At 46.5% G+C, this 21031-nt stretch overlaps 1 protein-coding gene across 6 annotated transcripts in view; it reads left to right on the forward strand.

The window, feature by feature from the left end:
- TSC22D1 (TSC22 domain family member 1) overlaps positions 1-19735 on the forward strand; it is a 54474-nt gene extending 34739 nt beyond the window's left edge. For 3 of the 6 annotated variants that reach the window (XM_028728806.2, XM_077930730.1, XM_077930731.1), the window contains 2 exons: positions 13001-13052; positions 18366-19735. In XM_028728806.2, coding sequence (XP_028584639.2) covers positions 13001-13052; positions 18366-18623 — 310 coding nt within the window. In that variant the 3' untranslated portion in view covers positions 18624-19735. Of the gene's footprint in view, positions 1-12252; positions 12606-12760; positions 12836-13000; positions 13053-18365 lie in introns of those variants that run through there. The other 3 variants (XM_028728809.2, XM_028728812.2, XM_028728811.2) reach the window with 3 other exon arrangements.
- The last annotated feature ends 1296 nt before the right edge of the window (positions 19736-21031 follow it).

Raw genomic sequence — 21031 nt, forward strand, 5'->3', positions numbered from 1 at the left:
CTTGGGGCAAATTGCATTTTAGATAGGACATCCAGCAAAAAGTCCCCTTCCAGGCAGTCAGAGGCCTTGAGGAAATCCTAAGCTCTTGACTACTATCTGTTTACTCCGTTCAATTTTGTTTAAATGTTTTCTAATTGGTTCAGTGATGTTTCAACAGGGGACAAAACCAGCTTTGTTAGTTTGTGTGAAAACACCTTAATTTTGTTGACAAGCACTGGCGTAATTGGTTTACCATCCTGATTAATCAGAGAGATTGGCTGAAAAATTTCTACCTTCTGGTGATCTTTGGGAACAGCTTACAATCTTAGAGTGGTCTTTATATAGGCAGACCATGTATGATAAAAAATGTTTCCTTGATTTTTTTTTCATCAAAAAACAACAACCCAGAAATGATAGCATAGGTAAACTTTCTTTAAAAAAAAATATTTGGGGATTGCAAGGTATATAATTAAGAACAAAAGGAGGCAAATTCTGAGAAGTAATTTGTATGTGTCTTGTGGGTTTTTTGGTCTTTACCTTTTAAAAAGTTCCTCCAGGTGGCGCCCTCGTACATTAAAGTTGAAGTCGCCCCCCAGTATAGCTTCTCCCTCAGCAAATTCATTGTATTTTCGTTACACCTTTTGAATAAAGCCAAGTTGCTTCAGTTATTTTTTTAATTGCCATTCATTGTCCCTTTAATTAAAAAAAAAATCTGTATCATTATTGTCTTTCAATATCTAGTGGATTTTAAAGTTTATTCCTTTTGTCAAAAATGATTGCCTTTGAACCTGGTGCTGTCAATTGATGTTGAAACCAACTAGCACTGAGGACTTTGCTTTCTATAGCTGGTTTGTGTATCTCTTGTAAAAAGGCAATTTGTGGTTTCATTGCACACACACACACACACACACACACACATTCTGGGTGTTTCTTTTTTATCAGATCACTATTCCTTCTTATGTTTAATGTTACAGCCTTTAGTGAACCCATTTCTAAAACTTAAAGCATTCTGTTTTGGGTTACTAACAGTTAGTGAATTATAATATATAATAAACACTATAAACACAGACCCATTTTCCAACTGATATATTTGGTCTGGTGGTTGTTTTCATATACGTTGGAAGCTACCCAGAGTGGGTGGGGAAACCCAGTCAGATGGGCAGGGTACAAAGATTATTAATATTATTATTATTAGGCAGACCTCTGTCCCTGCCAACCGTAGCAGGGGAAAATCAGTCAGCTACATACACAGTGTTGAAAATTTCCCTTCTCTGGGTTATTTGCTGTTTCTTCCAAATCCCAATGCAAGGACGTCCAGGAGAGAGAGGAAAACGCAGCGTGGCATCAACTTGCAAACTGCAGAACAAGCCTATATGATGTTCTTACCAATTCCCCCACAGATCTGCAGTACTCCATGGAGAAAATGACCGTTAACCGCAATGACTAGTTAGTTGGGTTATCAAAAGTTAAGTTTAAAAAACAACAATGCCAACAGAAAGCTGCATTGAAAGAACTGTCTTAGAATGTGAATGCTATTGCATTAGTTTCACTGAGCTGATACGATACTCTCTGTCCGGAAGAGAGTATAATTGACATTGCTTATTATTATTACCGTTAAGCTTCTTAATGTCGTACGCTCCTTCCCAACCAAAGCCCCTGAAAGAGCTTTACGGCAGTGTCTGCTAATGACCAGACAGTAAAAGTTGGTGAGGAAGGGTTTTTCTAATTAATCCTGTCCTTGTGGTTGTCCTTGAGCTAAATGGGAGTTCTGAGAAACAATGGGGGAGATTCATCTTTCTCTCTTCCAGTAATGCGGGATTGAGAGTTCAGCTGTCTGTCGCCTCCCCGTTCCAGCTTTCTGTGTTTCAGAAAAGAGAATTGAGCAAGTAGATTGTTTTGAAACGAGGGCAGGAGAGCTTTTGTTGGCCCTACTAAAACACGGCGATGAGAGATCAGTCCAACTGTAAACCCTTTTCTGTGAAATAGCGCAAGCAGGAACAATCAGCGTGTGTCTTTGATGCTGAGAAGTGTGATTCATCAGAACTGGAGTTCAGGAAAATTGCTGGATGTAACTGCTGAGGTGGAATGCTGATCAGGAAGATTTTTAATCTCTCTTGATGCTTTATGTAAGAGGGTAACACGTGATCTCAAGCTCTGGGATGGCATTACTTTTCCTTCTTCTCTGCTGGCCGTAACCGGCAAATTTTGAATAGAAGCATCTAGCAGGCATTTTTTAAAAAGATTTCCTTTTAAAATAAGGCGCTGCCAGATTCAATTTGTATGATAACTCTAATCCTAAATGCATTCATGCTTACATGTTTATTTTGCTGTCTGGATGTACAGCCACTTAACCAATGGACACAAAACAGAGATTGATGTAACTGTCAGTTCTCCAGGGACAAGTCCTCCACTGAATAGGCATGAAAGTGTTTTTGGACTTGGAGCAGCACCTTAAGAGGTAACGGTAAAATTATGTTTGTTGAATTATAAGCTCTTGTTATGGTTTTCTAAAAAGCAAGCCCTGTCTGGAAGCCCGGTTGCTTTCTCTGTATAAAACAATCCAGTGGTTTCTCGAACTTTTTTTTCCTCGGCCACACTTTCAGAATAAAAATTTGCTTGCACCACGCCGAATATTTTTATTGCTAAGAAATAAATTGGAAAACAAAAAGAGACAACTCCTAGCAGCGCTTGGTTTTGAAAGGATATCTATCCATATTCTGTAAATTAAAATATATATATATTTTGATACTATGATCCACTGAAATGTTTAAATGTTTCTTTGATTGTCCTGGAATCTTTGTATCGCACCGTCCACCTTCCCCTTTGAGAACAACTGTGATAAGGGCTGCTTAGCTCACAATTGCAATTATTATTATTTTTAACAGAACGATAGATGTCTTGACTTAGCTAAAGAAATTCTGTGTTGTTTATAGCTGTGTATTATCATTAAAACCAGTACTTTTAATCTCTTCTGAATCGTGCCGAATCTAATAGACTCCACTTCCAAAGCCCAGCCCTACTTGCGAATGGGCTTGTGCTGGTCACTTTCCCCGTTTCTGAATTTTATCTTATCAGTAGGCATAAGGGGATCATTCTTAACTTTTTGCACTGCGAACCCCTTTGATGATGAGAGCTATGGACCCCCTCCCCAGAAGAATGCACCTAGAATCACAGAATTGTAGAGTTGGAAGGGAACCCAAAGGTCATGTAGTTGAACCTCCTGAAAAGCAGGAATCTCAACTAAAGCATTCATGGCAGGTGGCATACATACAATATTTTGTGGACAAATTATTTTATTGCACTGGCATAAGGGGACAACAGACTACCCTCAGTTTTAGGCACGGTGCACCTGCAGTTTCTATCTTTGCAGCTTTCAGTGTTCCCCATCTTAGATTCGTGCAGCTGGTTCTCCCTGCCTAAGTGCAGAACCTTACATTTATCCTTGTTGAAATTCATTTTGTTAGTTTGTGCCCAGTTCTCCAGACTGTTATGGTCATCTTGAATCCTGATTCAGACTTCTGTGACATTAGCTACCGTCCCAAGTCTGCAGATTTGATGAGCATCCCCTCAATTACCGTATTTTTTGCTCTATAAGACTCACTTTTTCCCTCCTAAAAAGTAAGGGGAAATGTGTGTGCGTCTTATGGAGTGAATGCAGTCTGCGCAGCTATCCCAGAAGCCAGAACAGCAAGAGGGATTGCTGCTTTCACTGCGCAGCGATCCCTCTTGCTGTTCTGGCTTCTGAGATTCAGAATATTATTTTTTTTTTGTTTTCATGCTCCAAAAACTAGGTGCGTCTTGTGGTCTGGTGCGTCTTATAGAGCGAAAAATACGGTACTTCAAGTCATTTATAAAGACGTTGAGCAACAACAGGCCCAGAGCAGAACCTGTGGCTCCCCACTTGCCACTTTTCCCAGCATAATAAGGAACCATTAGTGAGCACTCTTTGGGTTCGGTCAGTCAACCAGCAACAAATCCACCTAACAGTTACCTTGTCTAGCTCATATTTTACCAGCTTCCTCATAAAAATGTAATGGGGGATTTAGCAAAAGCCTTGTTGAAATCAAAATATGTCCATGGCATTCCCCTAATCCACCAAGCTTGTAACTCTGGCATGACTTGTTGAGAAACTCAAGATGGGTCTTAGTAATCACACCATCCTTTTCTAAGTGCTCACCAGACTGGCTATTTAATTATTTGTTCTAGGACCTTTACTGGTATCAAGCTGACCAGTCAGTAGTTACTTGGGTTTTCTCCCTCCCCCTTTTGAAGATGGGGACAATATTTGCCCACCTCCACTCTGGAGGGACCTCACCTGTTCTCTAAGAATTATAAAAGATTATAGACAGGCTCTGAGATTACATCTGCAAACTCCTTTAGTACCCTTGGATGCAGCTCATCAGGCCCTGGAGATAAGAATTAATTTAAAGTAGCTAGGAGTTCCCTTGCATGGGATGGGGTGGTGCTGTGGGTTAAACCACAGAGCCTAGGGCTTGCTGATTGGAAGGTTGGCAGTTCGAATCCCCGCAACGGGGCGAGCTCCCGTTACTTGGTCCCTGCTCCTGCCAATATAGCAGTTCGAAAGCACGTCAAAGTGTAAGTAGATAAATAGGTACCTCTCCGGCGGGAAGGTAAACGGCGTTTCCGTGCGCTGCTCTGGTTCGCCAGAAGCTAATCATGCTGGCCACATGACCCGGAAGCTGTACGCCGGCTCCCTCGGCCAATAAAGCGAGATGAGTGCCACAACCCCAGAGTCGCCCGTAACTGGACCTAATGGTCAGGGGTCCCTTTATCTTTACTAGGAGTTCCCTTGCCACCTCTTTTCCTATCTTGGGCTACAACTCCGTCCTTGCCTCGGTTATTCTGTTATCACCAGGTTGAGCACTGCTTTCCTTTTAGGTGAAGACAGAGGTAAAGTTGGTGTTGAGCAGTTCCACCGTCTCTCTTGTCATCCAACAGCATTTCTCTGTCTTCCCGCAGAGGACCTACTACTTCCATGTTCCTCCCTTTTGGTTTGAGCATAACCTGGTGGAAGCCCTTTATTATTTTTAACCTCTCTTGGAAACAAGATCTCATTCTGAGCTGTAGCCCGCAACTGTTGGCTGCTCTTACTTTGTGATTTCCCCTTTCTTCCATTTCGTATCCATGCCCTTCTTAAATCTCGGCTCACCTGTCAGTAGGGAGCCACCTACCACCAACAGACGTCTCTTCCTTCTTTGGGGAGTGGCAGGAATCATTCTGTACCCTACCCCTTCCACAGCCACTTGGGTGTGTTCTGAGGTCAACAATGGCTGCCCTTGCTCCTCTGGCCCAGAAGCAGTGTCCAAGGTCAACTTTGCAGTTCCAGTCTCGCAACATGACTCCTGACAGTCCTGCTTCTGTGTGTCATATTCCTCCAGAGATTTCTCTCCTGCATTGGGCAACCTTCCTCCTCCCTAGAGGCACCCCACCCCCATCTCACTGTTTCAGGACAGTCCACTCTGCTCTCTCCAGAAATTCCTCATTTTGCCTGATGGTTCAAAGTGTCGATAGGTGGGCCTCAAGTTGGTGGACCACCTCTTCCTGCAAGGCAACCAGCTGGCACTTGATGTAGGTGTAATTTCTCACATTCTCAGGCACAGGAAGGCAAGCATGGCACAGGTGTTGACGCAGCTCCCTTCCTGCCCATGTTTCTTGGTCCTGTGTACACCATGGGGCAACACTTCCTGCCTTTCACACTAATCGCCCGTACAAACTGTCAGTTTGCATTTCTTAGTGCAGAAAGTATTGATCTGATGTGTAGAGATCTTTCCTATTCCAATTACAGCGGTACCTCGGGTTACAGACGCTTCAGGTTACAGACTCCGCTAACCCAGAAATAGTACCTCGGGTTAAGAACTTTGCTTCAGGATGAGAACAGAACTTGGGCGGCAGCAGCAGGAGGCCCCATTAGCTAAAGTGGTACCTGAGGTTAAGAATAGTTTCAGGTTAAGAATGGACTTCCAGAACGAATTAAGTTCTTAAACCGAGGTACCACTGTAGTTCAAGAAGGTCCTGGATGCTTCTCTGTGTGAAAGAAACAAGCAGAAGATTCATGATGTTCCAGTTATTCCTTCAGAGAAGCCGAGTACAGCTGGCTTAAACTGTTAAACTCTTATCTCTTTCTGTCAAGGGCATGCTGACTATGAAAGTAAGGCCAGAGGGAGTCTGGGTTTCACTTTCTCTATCTCTTTTCCTTCTGGTGTGGTGTTCTGCACATAGTATGCTTAGCATTAAGGTTTAGACCAGGCTTCCTCAACCTCGGCCCTCCAGATGTTTTTGGCCTACAACTCCCATGGTCCCTAGCTAGCAGGACCAGTGGTCTGGTTTGAACTTACAGTGGATGCTTGGGTTGTGAATGTGATCCGTGCGGAAGGCAACGTTCACAACCTGCAGTGTTCGCAACCCGCAGCGCCGCATCTGCGCACGCACGGGTTGCGCTTCTGCACATGTGCGATTTAGTGGCTCTGTGCATGTGCGAGCGCCAAAACCCAGAAGTAACCCGTTCCTGTACTTCCAGGTTTCGGCGCATCTGTAACCCAAAGCGTCTGTAACCCGAGGTATGACTGTATTATAAATTATTGTAAGTTTAAGTTAAGTCTGCTGCAACTGGATTTCTTATGGACAGTGCCAATCCTGAATATATTGGGTTTGTGACCATTTGCCTTCAGTAGCAGTAAAGCTCTGCTGGATGAAATACAATTGTCTCTGGTCTATCTTTCGAGAATCCTGCAGTGTGTTTTAAGTTTTCACTCTGCTAACTATACACTGGAATATACTCTGGATCAATGCTGAGTAAAATTTCAATGACAAATTGCCCTTACAAACATCCCCTTTTTACAAATCCTGGTCATGAGCTCCTAGACACAAGCTCCCAGAGACTGCAAGCAACTGCGCAGATAGAAGTGCTCATCTTTTTAAGGATGTGGTGGTCAGCCAGTTCTAGATGATGTTACTTTCAGAAGAATAATTCACAGTTTAGTAGTGCTCATGGATGTGGCCAAACTAAGCTGGCATGAGGTCACAGTTTAGAAAGGTGTGCAGGTCCAACAGCTTCTGGGCAGAGAGAGCCTGGCTCTCCACACCCTAATAGCATTCAGGTTTGAGTTCTGTTTTGTACATGGGGCTACCATTTGATAAGTGCACTTAGTCCAAAGTGCTGCTTCTAGGGAGCAGACACTGGAACATTTCTTACTACTACTGTTGTTGTTTAGTCGTGTCCAACTCTTCGTGACCCCATGGACCAGAGCACGCCAGGCACTCCTGTCTTCCACTGCCTCCTGCAGTTTGGTCAAACTCATGCTGGTAGCTTATAGAACAGTATCCAGCCATCTCGTCCTCTGTCGTCCCCTTCTCCTTGTGCCCTCCATCTTTCCCAACATCAGGGTCTTTTCCAGGGAGTCTTCCCTTCTCCTGAGGTGGCCAAAGTATTGGAGCCTCAGCTTCACGATCTGTCCTTCCAGTGAGCATTCAGGGCTGATTTCCTTCAGAATGGAGAGGTTTGAGCTTCTTGCAGCCCATGGGACTCTCAAGAGTCTCCTCCAGCACCATAATTCAAAAGCATCAGTTCTTCGGCAATCAGCCTTTTTTATGGTCCAGCTCTCACTTCCATACATCTTACTACTATTACTGCCGCCAATAATAATAATTTTATTATTTATACCCCACCAATCTGGCTGGGTTTCCCCAGCCACTCTGGGCAGCTTCCAGCAATGCTGCAACACTGAGTTAGCATGAGACTCTTAATATCTGAGTCACGGGTTCAAGCTCCACGTTGTGCAAAAGATGCCTGCATTGCAGGAAGTTGCACCCGATGACCCTTGTAGTCTACAATTCTCCTGGCTGGTGGTCCAATCCCAAACATACCTCATTGGGTTTTTTTGTATCTTTTTAAAGCCCTGTACAGTTTTGGGCGCCTTTTGGATAAATTTGGGAGTTCTATCTTCCTTAGTCCTTTGTACATGATGTAGAGATCCCTTTATTTCTGAGATCCTGCGAGAGGCTGTAGCCAGATTGGGAATCGGGCACCATCTGGTGGTCAATAGTCAACATTTCAAGCTTAAATAAACAAAGAGGAAACTTCCATCTTGGCTCCTCCCCGCACACCTTGAGCCAATTTTTTTTATCTTTGCCTCACAGAAAGCAGTTGTTTTTCCCCGAGACTCCTGGCTTCTCCTCTTCAACTTTCAGGCCTGTGGTTCTCCTTGTTTTCATATTTCGCCTCCTTTTGTCTGTGTTGCATCCGTTTATAACCATTTAGAAAAACGTCTGTCTCTCACGTCTTTTCCCCTCAGCCTTTTCCCATTCTGGGCCTTTGTTCCTCTATGTCGTCCCCCCACCCCCAGTGCATAGTTTAGAGCCCCTTCTTGTCCCCCCTCTGCCTGTGTTTTTCCTTTATTCTTCCTCTTTGTTCCGTTTGAGCTCCCCCCACAAACACTTCCTTAATGCTATATTTGCCTCTCAAATGCTGCATCTTTTCCTGCCTGCTCTGCAGCATTAAATTACGTTTTAACATACAGAAAGCTCTTATATAAAGTCTTACTTCCACCCTTAAGCAGCAGCTAACAGCAGCCAAACTTCCAAGCCTTGCAAACCAGGGCTTGGCCCTTTGCAAGTTCCTCGGCGATAAAAACAATGGTTTCCACCTGCCATTTTGAACTTGGGGAGAGGGGAGTCTCCCTCCCATTAAGCAAAATTCTTAATGATAGGTCTGAAGGCCAGTTCAGGTGTCCCTCTGACTTCTCCCATGCCATGTATTGACCTCTTCACTATAGGGGATGATTTACAAATGTGCATGCACACATAAAAAGTAAGAACCCTATTCAATGTGTCAGTTGTGCCCTCTATGGTTTAGGTCCAGAATATCTGAAGGACTGCCAGAACGCACCTGTTGAAATGTTCTGGGGATCCTCCGTTCCACGTATTGTATGTGCTGTAATGTGTGGGACAGGGTCTTCTCAGAGGTGGCACCTAAGTCCCTGGTCTTCTGATTGTTAAAACAGTTTTATTTAAACATGCCTTTGATGCTGTCTGATCATAGAACTATAGAGTTTGATGGGACCATGAGGGTCATCTAGTCAATGCAGGGGTCTTTTTGATCCTCAGACTTGTTTTATGATTTTCTTGTTTTTGTAAGTTACCGTATTTTTCACACCATAGGACGCACCGGACAATAGGACGCACCTTGTTTTAGAGGGGGGAGAACAAGGGGAAAAAATTCTTCCGCTCTCTGCCCAGCGCCCCTTCAGTGAAGCGGCAGGAGGCGCTGCGCAGAGAGTGGGAGAATTTCCCCCCTCTTGTTTTCCCGCTCTAAAACAAGGTGCGTTTAAGGTGCGTTCAGGCGGCTACCTTGGAAGCCTGGAGAGCGAGAGGGGTCGGTGCGCACCGACCCCTCTCCCTCTCCAGGCTTCAGGTTCCTTTCGACCTGCTCTTTGGGGCTGGCGGGGGGAAGCCCACCACCAGTCCCAAAGAGCAGGTCAGGGAGCAGCGGAAAGGCGCAGCAGAGGGGCTCCTGCCATAGGCGCGCGTCACCTCTCCAGCCGGGAGAGGGTCGCGGGGGGCTGCTTTAGCCCCACGCGCGCTCTCCCGGCTGGAGAGGTGACGCGCGCCTATGGAGGCTCCTGCCATAGGCGCGCGTCACCTCTCCAGCCGGGAGAGGGTCGCAGGGCTATGGCGTCTTTGCTCCATAGGATGCACACACATTTCCCCTTCATTTTTGAAGGGGAAAAAGTGCGTCCTGTAGAGCGAAAAATACGGTAGTTGTTTGTCTGTGAACTGCTTGGGGGCAGGGGGCAAGAACACACACACACACACACACACACACACACACACACACACACACACGACATTTATATATACTTATAACCACAGCTTCTTCATGGAAGGGATGTAGATCAAACAGATTTATGGCCTGGTTTCAATTGTTTTATCCATGCAATTTTAAAGAGATTTCAGACATCTCCTTGGTAAGGATTTTAGTGTTATATATTCCTAGCGTTACAGACAGGGCTCCTTCGGCAGGAAGGGAATCCAGTAAATAAGTATAAAGGTTAGGACTTCTGTTTACTACTATTATGTAGTTTGCTCATAATGACTCACTGCTTTGATAACATCAACGCCTAGTGTCGAATATAATCCATTTGAAGCATTCCAAGCACTGCACATACATTATGGTAATATTTTCAACTCCCTGTCGTATTGTCCCCAAGCGTTCAAGGGTCCTCTGAGGGCCCTTAGTAATTTTCTGGCTGAAGTGAAAATTGATCAGAGGTGTTTGTGGCTGCTGTGCTAGTCCTTCACTGTTGCTGTGCTTAACATGTATGTTTTCAGTGAGGCTGCAAGTATCTGTAGTACTTTCCTCACAGCCCTTAGGTTAAGTGGCAAAGCTTCAAGGCGCAAGTTCTGAGACGCAAGGATTCAAATTGGCTTTGGTAAGCGATGGAAAAATCCCTTCAGGCTAAAAGGGTTCCCCACCCCTGGGTTATTGTAATCGTGCTCATATTTAAATTGTGAATCAATGACAATCTACAGGGGTCCATGCTTGCGTCACTTGCCAACCGCATCTATCCCTTGCCAAATCTTCCACCGCACCTGACAGCCCCTCCCTTTACACCTCACCTATCATTTCACAGCTTGCTCAATCTTCTCCTCTCCCTCTCCTCCCAGCTCACCCCACCCACCCACCCAGCCATTGCCTGAAACCAAACTGCTCTCTGAACCCTCCTTTAAATGCTTGCCTGGGCCACCTGCCCCTAAGCTGTGAATCTTATTCCCAATCCATAGAAAGATTGCTGTTGAAGTAAATGCTCTCGTCATAGCCTTTTTGTTTTGCCCTTTCCTCCTTTTCGGCCGAATCTCTTTAAGGCAGAGATGGGGAAATCATGTGCCCTTCAGTTGCTATCATCCCTGACTACTGGCCATGCTGCCTGGGGCTGATCAGACTTAAGAGTCCAATGTCTAGAAGGCTACAAAAGGCCTTTGTACCAATATATATATATATATATATGGATGCAATACATGTGTACTGTGGTGTACACGGTTTAATCTCCAACATACAAAGAGAAAATTTGCAGGAGGAGGAAGGAGACTTAAACCTTTGAAGACAAACTTGATGAAAACATTTGGCATGTTCTTGTGTATGGGAAATCAAGAATATATTTCTAAAATCTTCATGGGCAGAGCAAACGAGAGCTGCAGACACTAAGAACATGGTGATAAGAGAGTTGCACACATCTAAGTATGGTGTGGGTATTCTGAATAGCTTGGCTCATAACAGCTTTACTCTTCTAGCAGTTGCTAGAAGTCTTCAAGCCTGCACACTTCTTTTAACTTTTTTTTGCTACAGGTACTTTCTCCAGAAGCTGTTGGACTTCAACGCCCATCAGGTGTAGCCAGCACAGAAAGATGGGGGTTGTATTCCATCTAGAGAAGGGAGAAGGTGGCTGAGGGTTGGCAAAGCAATTGGCTGCTCCTGCTGGGAGTGGATCATATGATTGGAACCGATAGGAGAATAATCCTGGGTGCACACTGGATCCAGTGTTTTGCCTCATTAGGATGATCCAGTGTGTATAAAGATTTGTTGGGGTCTTAGGGAGACGCCCCGATAATCAAATTACGCTTTCGGTTTTGCGATTAACGCCGCTGTACCTAAGACAGCATCTCGCCGGTCTGTCCTATGGAAATTTATGCATGTTAGTCATAAGTGCTCCTACGACCCAGAGATGAAAAGAGGCAAAATAAACAAATGCACAAACAAATACCATAAAAGGAGCAGCAACCACTTTCCATGCAAAAGAAGGCCCTGGCAGACTTGGCTAGCGAGACCCTTCAAAGTAATATTAGTCATTTCCCCTCCACCTTCGCCTTTTATGTGTCATTAGGTGGCGCTATGGGAGGGGCTGCCCAAGCAACGCAATAACAGGCCTCTGGAGCAATGTGAGAGAGATGTGTTTTTTTTAGCAAAATCGCCCCCCAAAGCGGCGCTATAGGCCCGGGGAGCGCCTCGTCCCGCGGGACCCCCAAGGCAGGCGGGTCTGGAGCGCGCCCTGGGAGGATCGGAGGCTCCTCTCCGCGCGCCCCTCGCCTTTTCCCCTCGGACGTTTCCGCGCACCGCCTTGGCTCCTGCCCAAACTGGCTTCTGACGGTTCCAGCGAGGCTGTTGTGGCAAGTCGGGCGGGGGGGCGGGCGGGGGCGGGGCCCAAAGCGTCCAGCCCGCCAATGGGCGCCGGCTCCTTTTGCATGGATTATGCAATGAGCCCGGAGCCCCCGCCAGGTTTTCCATCGGCGGAGCAAGCAGGGAAGCGCTGCTTACACGGAGGAGGAGGACGAGAAGGCGCTTGCTTTTGCGCAGCTGCATCTCCCCTTCGCCCTTTCTCCCACTGCCCAGACCTTGCACCCCCCCGTTTCCCCCCCGGGTTGCCCGGCCGAGGATTATTATTATTATTATTTTTGCCCCCCACCCCTCCCTTTTCCTGCCATTGCATGACTGCCCAATGGTGTAGGGCGCAGGTGGCGATGGATCTAGGCGTCTACCAGCTCAGGCACTTCTCCATTTCTTTCTTATCATCGCTGCTGGGCACCGACAGCTCTGCCCTGAGGCTCGACAGTAGGTAAATGCGCGCCGCCAGACCCGGGTCTCGGTGTCTTCTTGTGCACTAGCCGCGATTTGGGGCGGGGGGTGTCGCAGATCGCTTCCCACCCCCCCCACCCCCCTCCACCCCGGATCGCGGGCGTGTTTTTCTTTTATTTTCGCCGCGGTGCCGGCGGCTCCTTTTGTCCCGCGGGCGAGAGATCTGGCATGACACCTCCGGCTTTGCACCGCTGCAGCTCACCGCATTATGTAATCCCGAGGCCATCTTCCTGGTTTAGCGGGAGAAGGGGGTGGCGGGGCGGAGAGGGGGGGGGGCGTTGTTGGAAACGTCGGTCTGGCCGTGCGCGCGATGCCGCCGCCGCCGCTGCTTTTCGGCCGCCGCTAACGCGCTCCTCTCTCGCTTGTGTCTTGCAGCTCCTCCGGTGCCAGCGTCGTAGCGATCGACAACAAAATCGAGCAAGCCATGGTAGGTGCCCGTCCGAGGAATGTGGCGGCGGCGGGGGGGGGGGGCGGGAGAGACGGGGAAGAAGGGGAGGGGAGCAGATCGGGAGGCTGCAGCCGCTTGCTGGCTGCTTTCCTGCATCCGAGGCGCACTTAACATCGGGGGGCAGCTGGCCGCGCCTGCAGCCGGGGAGCGCGCCCCGTTTCCTCGCCTCTCCATGGCGCTGGGGCATCGTGCTTAAATGCTGGGGGGATGGAGGGGCACGGACAGGTAGGTGGGCTAGGAAACGCCGTCATTGTTCAGGGATCGAGGCCTTTCTGCCTCCCCCCCCCCTTTTGGAGAGGGGCAGCCAAAACCCCCAAGCGGGCGAATGGGGCTGGCTCTCTGCGCAAAAAGCCCCTGGTTTGATGCTTAAATAAATACATCTAGCGCACACTTTATGCTTAAATAAATACATCTAGCGCACACTCAGGTACCTTTTCCTTCCGAGGCATCCAGCCCCCAGCTCCCCCCCCCCCCCGCGCCCGCCTTTGGGCTTTGTTGCTGGAGAACTGTTCTCACGGGATCCTCACCTTCTCCCGTCTCCCTTTCCTCCTCCTCCTCCTCCTCCTCTGTTGCTAGGCAAACTGAACTATAACTCGTGGCTATAAATAACCCGGGGCCTGGGATTGGCCCAGGCTCCCAATCGGGGCGGGCTCCTCGGGTGGGCCTGACGTCAGCGAGGGGGGGCTGGTGGGGAGGGGAATGCGGCAATCAACCCTGCCCTTTAAGAAGCAGCCAGCTGCAGCCGGTGCTCCGAGGAGGCGGGGCTTTGGGGATGCAGGCAGAGAGGGAAGAGAGCAGCGCAGGCAGGCAGGCAGGCAAGGACTGCTGCAGAGGTGATGGAGAGCTCCTGCGGCTGCAGAGAGCCACTGCAAGAATGCAAGAGCAGCTGCCGCTGCAGGACTGGAGAGAGGGGGGGTCTGTCTCAAAATCAGAGCCATCAAGGGGGGGGGGGAGGAGGCAAGTAAGACGGGCAGGCAAGCTCAGGGATGCCAACAGTATTTTTTCTGGGCTCTCTGCATGCACAGATTTGCCTAAAACGTGCAAAGGTATTGGGTCACGTGTAAATTGATCTCTTGCTTTCGCTGGTGGTAAGGAGGGCCCCCAAAATGAATCGTGTGCGGCACATCCAGGTAGCAAGACATCTGATAGACAGGAATGTCAACTGGTGAAGACTTCCCCGTAATTGTATTTCCATACTAGGGAACTGCTGAACCTTTTGAATTTTTGCTGCTGCACAGCAATTATTATTTATTGAATTTATATGCCCTAAACCCAGGGGTCTCAGGATAAAATCAAGATATAAAACCACAAAATACATGATAAAAATAAAAACAACAACCCAATAGCCCCCCCCCCAAAAAAAACGCATTTTAAAAGGGCATAGGATGTTGCTATTGGCAGCAAAAGAGCCCTGCTGCTCTTCATTGCCAATCTTAAAAGAAGCAAAGAACTCAGATCTAATGACCTATAAACCACATTTGTTACTGTGGGTCTTGATCTACAATACTGCCAATTGATCTACAGTATTGATCTCGGGCTGCTAGCGCTACATTCCATGGCTGGGATGTTTCAGATGGAGGGCAAATCTAAGCGATTTAAACCAAATTCAGATTGAAATCGTTAAAAGCAAGCAGCACATAAATAACCACAACCATTTGTTAGGATTATGTGTGTCATAATAACGACAACACTGAAATACAGCCCAGTTTAAGCAGCCACACACTTATTTTTCCATGAGCAAAAAGGATCTGAGCTTTTGATATAAATATACCCAAGAATTCCTCTATTTTGTCCCATAGGTGGAAAAGCAATCCCCTTCAGCTTCTGTGGCTGTTAAAAAAATAAACATAACAACCAACTGCTTTTCCTAAAAACAAAATCCAAGAAGCTGACTAAAACACAAGAAGATTTCGCTGTACTATACTATACTATACTATACTAGGTTCCCCCACTCATTTAATCCCCACAGCAACCCTATATACCTCACTTGATACCTCTTAACCATAGTATCTTTTTAAATCATAGTATTCCCCCCTCCCAAATTCGGATTATATAAAAGCAATGGGGGTTGGGCGTAGGGGGGAATATAACAACTTTTTTGCATGAAATAAAATCTGAGTTAGAAAGAGCACGGCCTCCTCCTGTCTTCTGCTTATGTGTGGATGCTGAAAGGCGAGAGCAGGTTCACATCTCAAAAAACAATTGCTTTTCATGGTGCCTGCACATTTTGCTTTGCAAATTTAATTCTGCGAGGGCTAGAGGCCTCCTGTTTGCTATTTTGCTAAAATTCAGAGCCTGAGCCCGTTGCTGAATCTGTGTCTGGTACAGCAGTATTTTTTACAGTGGTGCCTCGCAAGACGAAATTAATTCGTTCCGCGAGTTTTGTCGTCTTGCGATTTTTTCCGTCTTGCGGAGCACGGTGTCGGGAAAGTTTTGGAAAAGCTTCAAAAATCACCAAAGTCTTCAAAAACCTCAAAAAAGGCTACCACACTGCGTGCTATGAGTTGCTCCTCGAAGTCAAGTCGCAACTGTATTAACGGTTTTAAGAAAAAGGAAGCAAACTTGCAAGACGTTTCTGTCTTGCGAAGCAAGCCCATAGGGAAAATCATCTTGCGAAGCAGCTCAAAAAACCAAAAACCCTTTCGTCTTGCGGGTTTTCCGTCTTGCGAGGCATTCGTCTTGCGAGGTACCACTGTATTATTATTATTATTATTATTATTATTATTATTATTATTATTATTAAACATTTGTATACCGCCCGTTTCCTGAAGATCACAGGGCCCTTCACATCATAGAAATACAAAATGAGAACGCAAAGAATATAACAAAAACAAAAACAAACCAATAACTTCCCTCCCACCAGCACATTTAAAACACATTACTCCTGTAAAAATAACTGATCAGCTTGCTAACATTTTTCTCAACAGTAGTGCAATCAGACACAGTCTGAGACATTGATTCTTTTGTATCCCTTGTATCTTGTTATGGAATAACAAGAAATATTAGATGTATCTAATGGTGGCAGCACCATTTCCTGGTCCTTTTCCAGAAATGTGAAGTTTTGAATTAAGTGTTTTAGATATATTTACCTGCTACAGAGCCTAGGACTTGCCAATCAGAAGGTCGGCGGTTCGAATCCCCTCAATGACAGGGTGAGCTCCCGTTGCTTGGTCCCTGCTCCTGCCCACTTAGCAGTTCGAAAGCACGTCAAAGTGCAAGTAGATAAATAGATACCGCTCTGGCGGGAAGGCAAACAACATTTCTGTGTGCTGCTCTGGTTTGCCAGAAGCGGCTTAGTCCTGCTGGCCACATGACCCGGAAGCTGTACGCCGGTTCCCTCAGCCAATAAAGCGCTATGAGCACTGCAAGCCCAGAGTCAGTCACGATTGGACCTAATGGTCAGGGGTCCCTTTACCTTTACCTTTTACCTGCTACTTAGATATTTCTAAGATATATTCAGCTGCTCCTTACCTTGCTTGTGCAAACAAACTGCCATGCTAGTGAGCTCCTTTCCTTCACAAAGTAGACAGCTGCATGCAACCCATCCAGGGTCGCACATAGATACCTGAACAAACACAATGGGGGAAAACACCTAGCAAGGATTTCCTTTTGTGGAGTGGGGCTCCCCCCCACCACCACCACACGTGCCCCACTAAATTTGTTCTGAGGGTTCCTCCAACCTCCAAGAGCAGATTTGGGAAGGTGTGCATTAGGAGGAGAGGGGAAGTCCCGTTACGGAAGTGGCAATCCTTACATTGATGGGATGTGATAGTTGAATAGGTAAAGGTAAAGGTACCCCCTGCCCGTACGGGCCAGTCTTGACAGACTCTAGGGTTGTGCGCTCATCTCACTTAAGAGGCCGGGAGCCAGCGCTGTCTGGAGACACTTCCGGGTCACGTGGCCAGCGTGACAAAGCTGCTCCAGCGAACCGGCACCAGCGCAGCACACGGAAACGCTGTTTACCTTCCCGCTATAAAGCGGTACCTATTTATCTACTTGCACTTAAAGGTGCTTTCGAACTGCTAGGTGGGCAGGAGCTGAGACCGAACGACGGGAGCTCACCCCGCCGCGGGGATTCGAACCGCCGACCATGCGATCGGCAAGTCCTAGGCGCTGAGGTTTTAGTTGAATACCACCCTATATTGGGAACTTCATGGTTCCCACTCGGCACTCCTTGAGATAACAGGACCCTAAGCGATAGCAGAACTCTGAGAGCAGGAGGAACGGTGACTTCATTCCTCCTGTGACAGCTGACTCTGTCCTACAGGGGCTCAGTTCTGGTTTATGATTTTCACTTCTGCTAAAACATAACCATCAGTACGTTTACAGGCTCTGAATTATTATTTTTTGAACTGAGTCTGCACTAAAACCTTCCATACATGAGCATTCCATGGAAGATTCAACAAATGGAATGTGGAGGAAACTGTTGAGTGGTGTTCTGGCATGCATATGAGAATTGCTTGCCGTTCCGTTTTGCCTTGATGTGCTTTCCCTTCCTGGAGTCACAGAACTGTTGAGTTGGAAGGGAACCCCAGGGGTGATCTAGTCCAACCCCCTGCAGTACATAACAACAACAACAACAACAACAATAATAATAATTTATTATTTATACCCTGCCCAGCTGGCTGGGTTTCCCCAGCCACTCTGGGCGGCTTCCAACAGAATATTAAAAGTCAATAACCTATTAAACATTAAAAGCTTCCCTAAACAGGGCTGTCTTCAGATGTCTTCTAAAAGTTTGTTATTTATTGTTCTCTTTGACATCTGGCGTTCCACAGGGCGGGTGCCACCACTGAGAAGGCCCTCTGCCTGGTTCCCTGTAACTTGGCTTCTCGCAGGGAGGGAACCGCCAGAAGGCGCTCCTTGGCGCTGGACCTCAGTGTCTGGGCTGGATGACAGGGGTGGAGACGCTCCTTCAGGTATACAGGACCGAGGCCGTTTAGGGCTTTAAAGGTCAGCACCAACACTTTGAATTGTGCTCGGAAACGTACTGGGAGCCAATGTAGGTCTCGGGGGTCGTTCCCAGTCACCAGTCTGGCTGCCGCATTCTGGATTAGTTGTAGTTTCCGGGTCACCTTCAAAGGTAGCCCCACATAGAGCGCATTGCAGTAGTCCAAGCGAGAGATAACTAGAGCATGCACCACTTTCTTACCACTGGAATCCTACCCTCTGTAGCAGCAGAAAACAAGCGTGCTCCATCTTCCATGTGGCCGCCCTTCTGATATTGGAAGATGGCTCTCATATCACCTCTCAGTCTCCTCCAGTCCTGACGTTTTCTTTTACCCCCTCCAGGATCTCGTCAAGAGCCACTTGATGTACGCTGTAAGAGAGGAAGTGGAGGTTCTCAAAGAGCAGATCAAAGAGCTGATTGAGAAGAACAACCAACTGGAGCAGGAAAACAACCTCCTGAAGACGCTGGCCAGTCCAGAGCAGCTGGCCCAGTTCCAAGCACAGTTGCAGACGAGTCCTTCGCCTGCGCCCTCCCAGCCGCAAGGGACAACTCCGCAGCCTTCCCAGCCAACATCACAAGGATCAGGACCATCAGCATAGTCTGCAGTGCCTCCTTCAGAAGGTTTCTGGACTCTGCCATGGCAGGACTGCCAGGAATCCAGCGTTGCCTATTCCATCCTGCATGCTGTTCCCCAGTCATGAGGACTCTTCTGTGCCCCCGCATCCATAGCCACAGAATGTTTTCTTTTCCTGTATTTAGCTGTCCATCGGGAATGAGAGAGCCGAGCTTTCTTTTTATATATATATTTTCAAGTTGAGTGGGGGAGCGTCTCGTAAACGTTCAGGGAATTAGCACAAATGCACTGGGGACGTCAGTGGCTTGCACGGGTGGTTGGCTGGCTGCTAAGACACATGGAGCTGTGTGCCTAAAGTCTTTCCCCTTAAGACTTTCCATGTGGCGCTGCAGTGAATGCGAGTGCTGTTAATCGTGGAGATATGAAGAAAAACCGCTGGGGTAATGGGGTGAAGACCCATTCACCAGCGTGCAACGAAGAAGCCAAAGTAAGGACTGATTTAAAAAAAAGGACTGCGGGAGACGAGTATATTTTGGCTTTCGACGCCTGCAACCTTAAAATGCAGATAATGCACTCATTGTTTTCTGTAGCCAAGGATGGGTGCAAAAAGTTGTATTTCCAGGAGGAGAGCAGGTAGGTGGCACATCATTGTGACATAGGATCATAAAAATGAAGGCTTATTTGCTTCATGTATATTTGTGTATTTAGTGTAATTACTTTGTAAAATAGGAACTGTAACTACTCATTAAGTTGTACAGTGTGAATTTCAAGAATGAACTGAACAGGTTTGGATAGGGTTTTTTTAATTTTATTTTTGATGCTGCGTGAATAAGATTTGCACCTATTCAGCTCTTCAGAAACTGGCTGATGCTGTTTATGTAAGTTTGGAACATTTCCTCGGAGCCGAATACCTTGAAGTCAAACTCTGTTCACTACAATTCAGTTTCATTCAGAGGGAATCAAGTCACAAAATCGAAAACAGTTTCTCACTCAGTCTTTTTTGCATATGATCTGTATAGTACTATGCATATGTTCCTGTGCATGTTCTTGAGAGGGAAAAGGAAAATTGTAAAATGTCAGTATATTTAACTGTTGCACTTCTGAACTTCCAATAAAGCATAAAACATTGATTTAGAAGCTGTGTATCAGGGAGAATTGTTTCCACGTCTGCCTCCAGGTGAAATCCTACAGCTTTTGGTTTTGATATTTTGAAATATGTACAGTGGGGGTTAATTTATTTCAAGAGTGAAGGTTTTTAATATTTTCCTTTTATAAACCACAAGGGTGTTGGTGGGGGCCAGGATGTTACTAATCCTGCCCTCTACGTCAGGGTGTAAAGGCAGCTCATTCCGACACAGAATGTGACTCTCTTCTGCTGTGTCTCTTAAGCTGAAGGCTCCTTGACTGGCTGGTGAATGATCAACAGCCACCCCACCAAGTTTAAGCAACAGGAGCCGTTCCTTAGCAACCAAGTAGCTGCATTGCCTTGTGACTAATGACATGTTTGTCCATAGTAGCATGGAAAGTGAAGTTGTGGCTGCAGTTTCCTGAACAGATCATTTAGAGACGGACTGGATTTCAACTCACTGAAATAACATTGCTTAGCACTGATGTCTTCAAAGGTGTAAATCCTATAAGGTAGATCAGTATTATTCTTGCCCCGTATTTCAGCTGGTGCTAAAGAGTTGCATGCTAAAAGTCACCCAGGGTGTAATAATAATAATAATAATATTAATAAATTTTATTTATATCCCGCCCTCCCCAGCCGAAGCCGGGCTCAGGGCGGCTAACAACAATCAAATAATTCCACATTCTAAAAACATTTCATTATAAAAATTAATTAAAATCAAATTGAGGGCAACCGTTAAGCAAAATTCTGTGCAGATTGCCAGAGGAGGGAGTCAGGCTGCGCCCTGACCAAAGGCCTGGTGGAACAGCTCTGTCTTGCAGGCCCTGTGGAAAGATGTCAGGTCCCACAGGGCCCTAGTCTCTTGTGACAGAGCGTTCCACCAGATTGGAGCCGCAGCCGAAAAAAGCCCTGGCTCTAGTTGAGGCCAGTTGAGTAGGTGAGCTGAGTTTAAAACTGGACACTAATTTGTAGCTCAAAATCCATAAACATTTGCTCTCGGACACTTAACGCTCAGCCTTAGTTCCTTAGATTATGTGTCTATCATAATCTCATTAGATTATGCATCTAATGAGATCTATGACACAACATCCTCTCTTAGATAACAAGAAAAGCAGTAATAGTTATTTTTTTAAACAAATTAAAAAACCAGAACAACCCTCAATAGGATTGTAGGCATCAAATTGTTTCAGCTGTTTAGAACAGAATAAACAAAATACCTGCATAATTACCGTCTTTTTTGCTCTATAAGACTCACTTTTTCCCTCCTAAAAAGTAAGGGGAAATGTGTGTGCGTCTTATGGAGC

The sequence above is a fragment of the Podarcis muralis genome, chromosome 6 (assembly GCF_964188315.1).
Source record: "Podarcis muralis chromosome 6, rPodMur119.hap1.1, whole genome shotgun sequence".
In the NCBI taxonomy this organism is placed as follows: Eukaryota; Metazoa; Chordata; class Lepidosauria; order Squamata; family Lacertidae; genus Podarcis; species Podarcis muralis.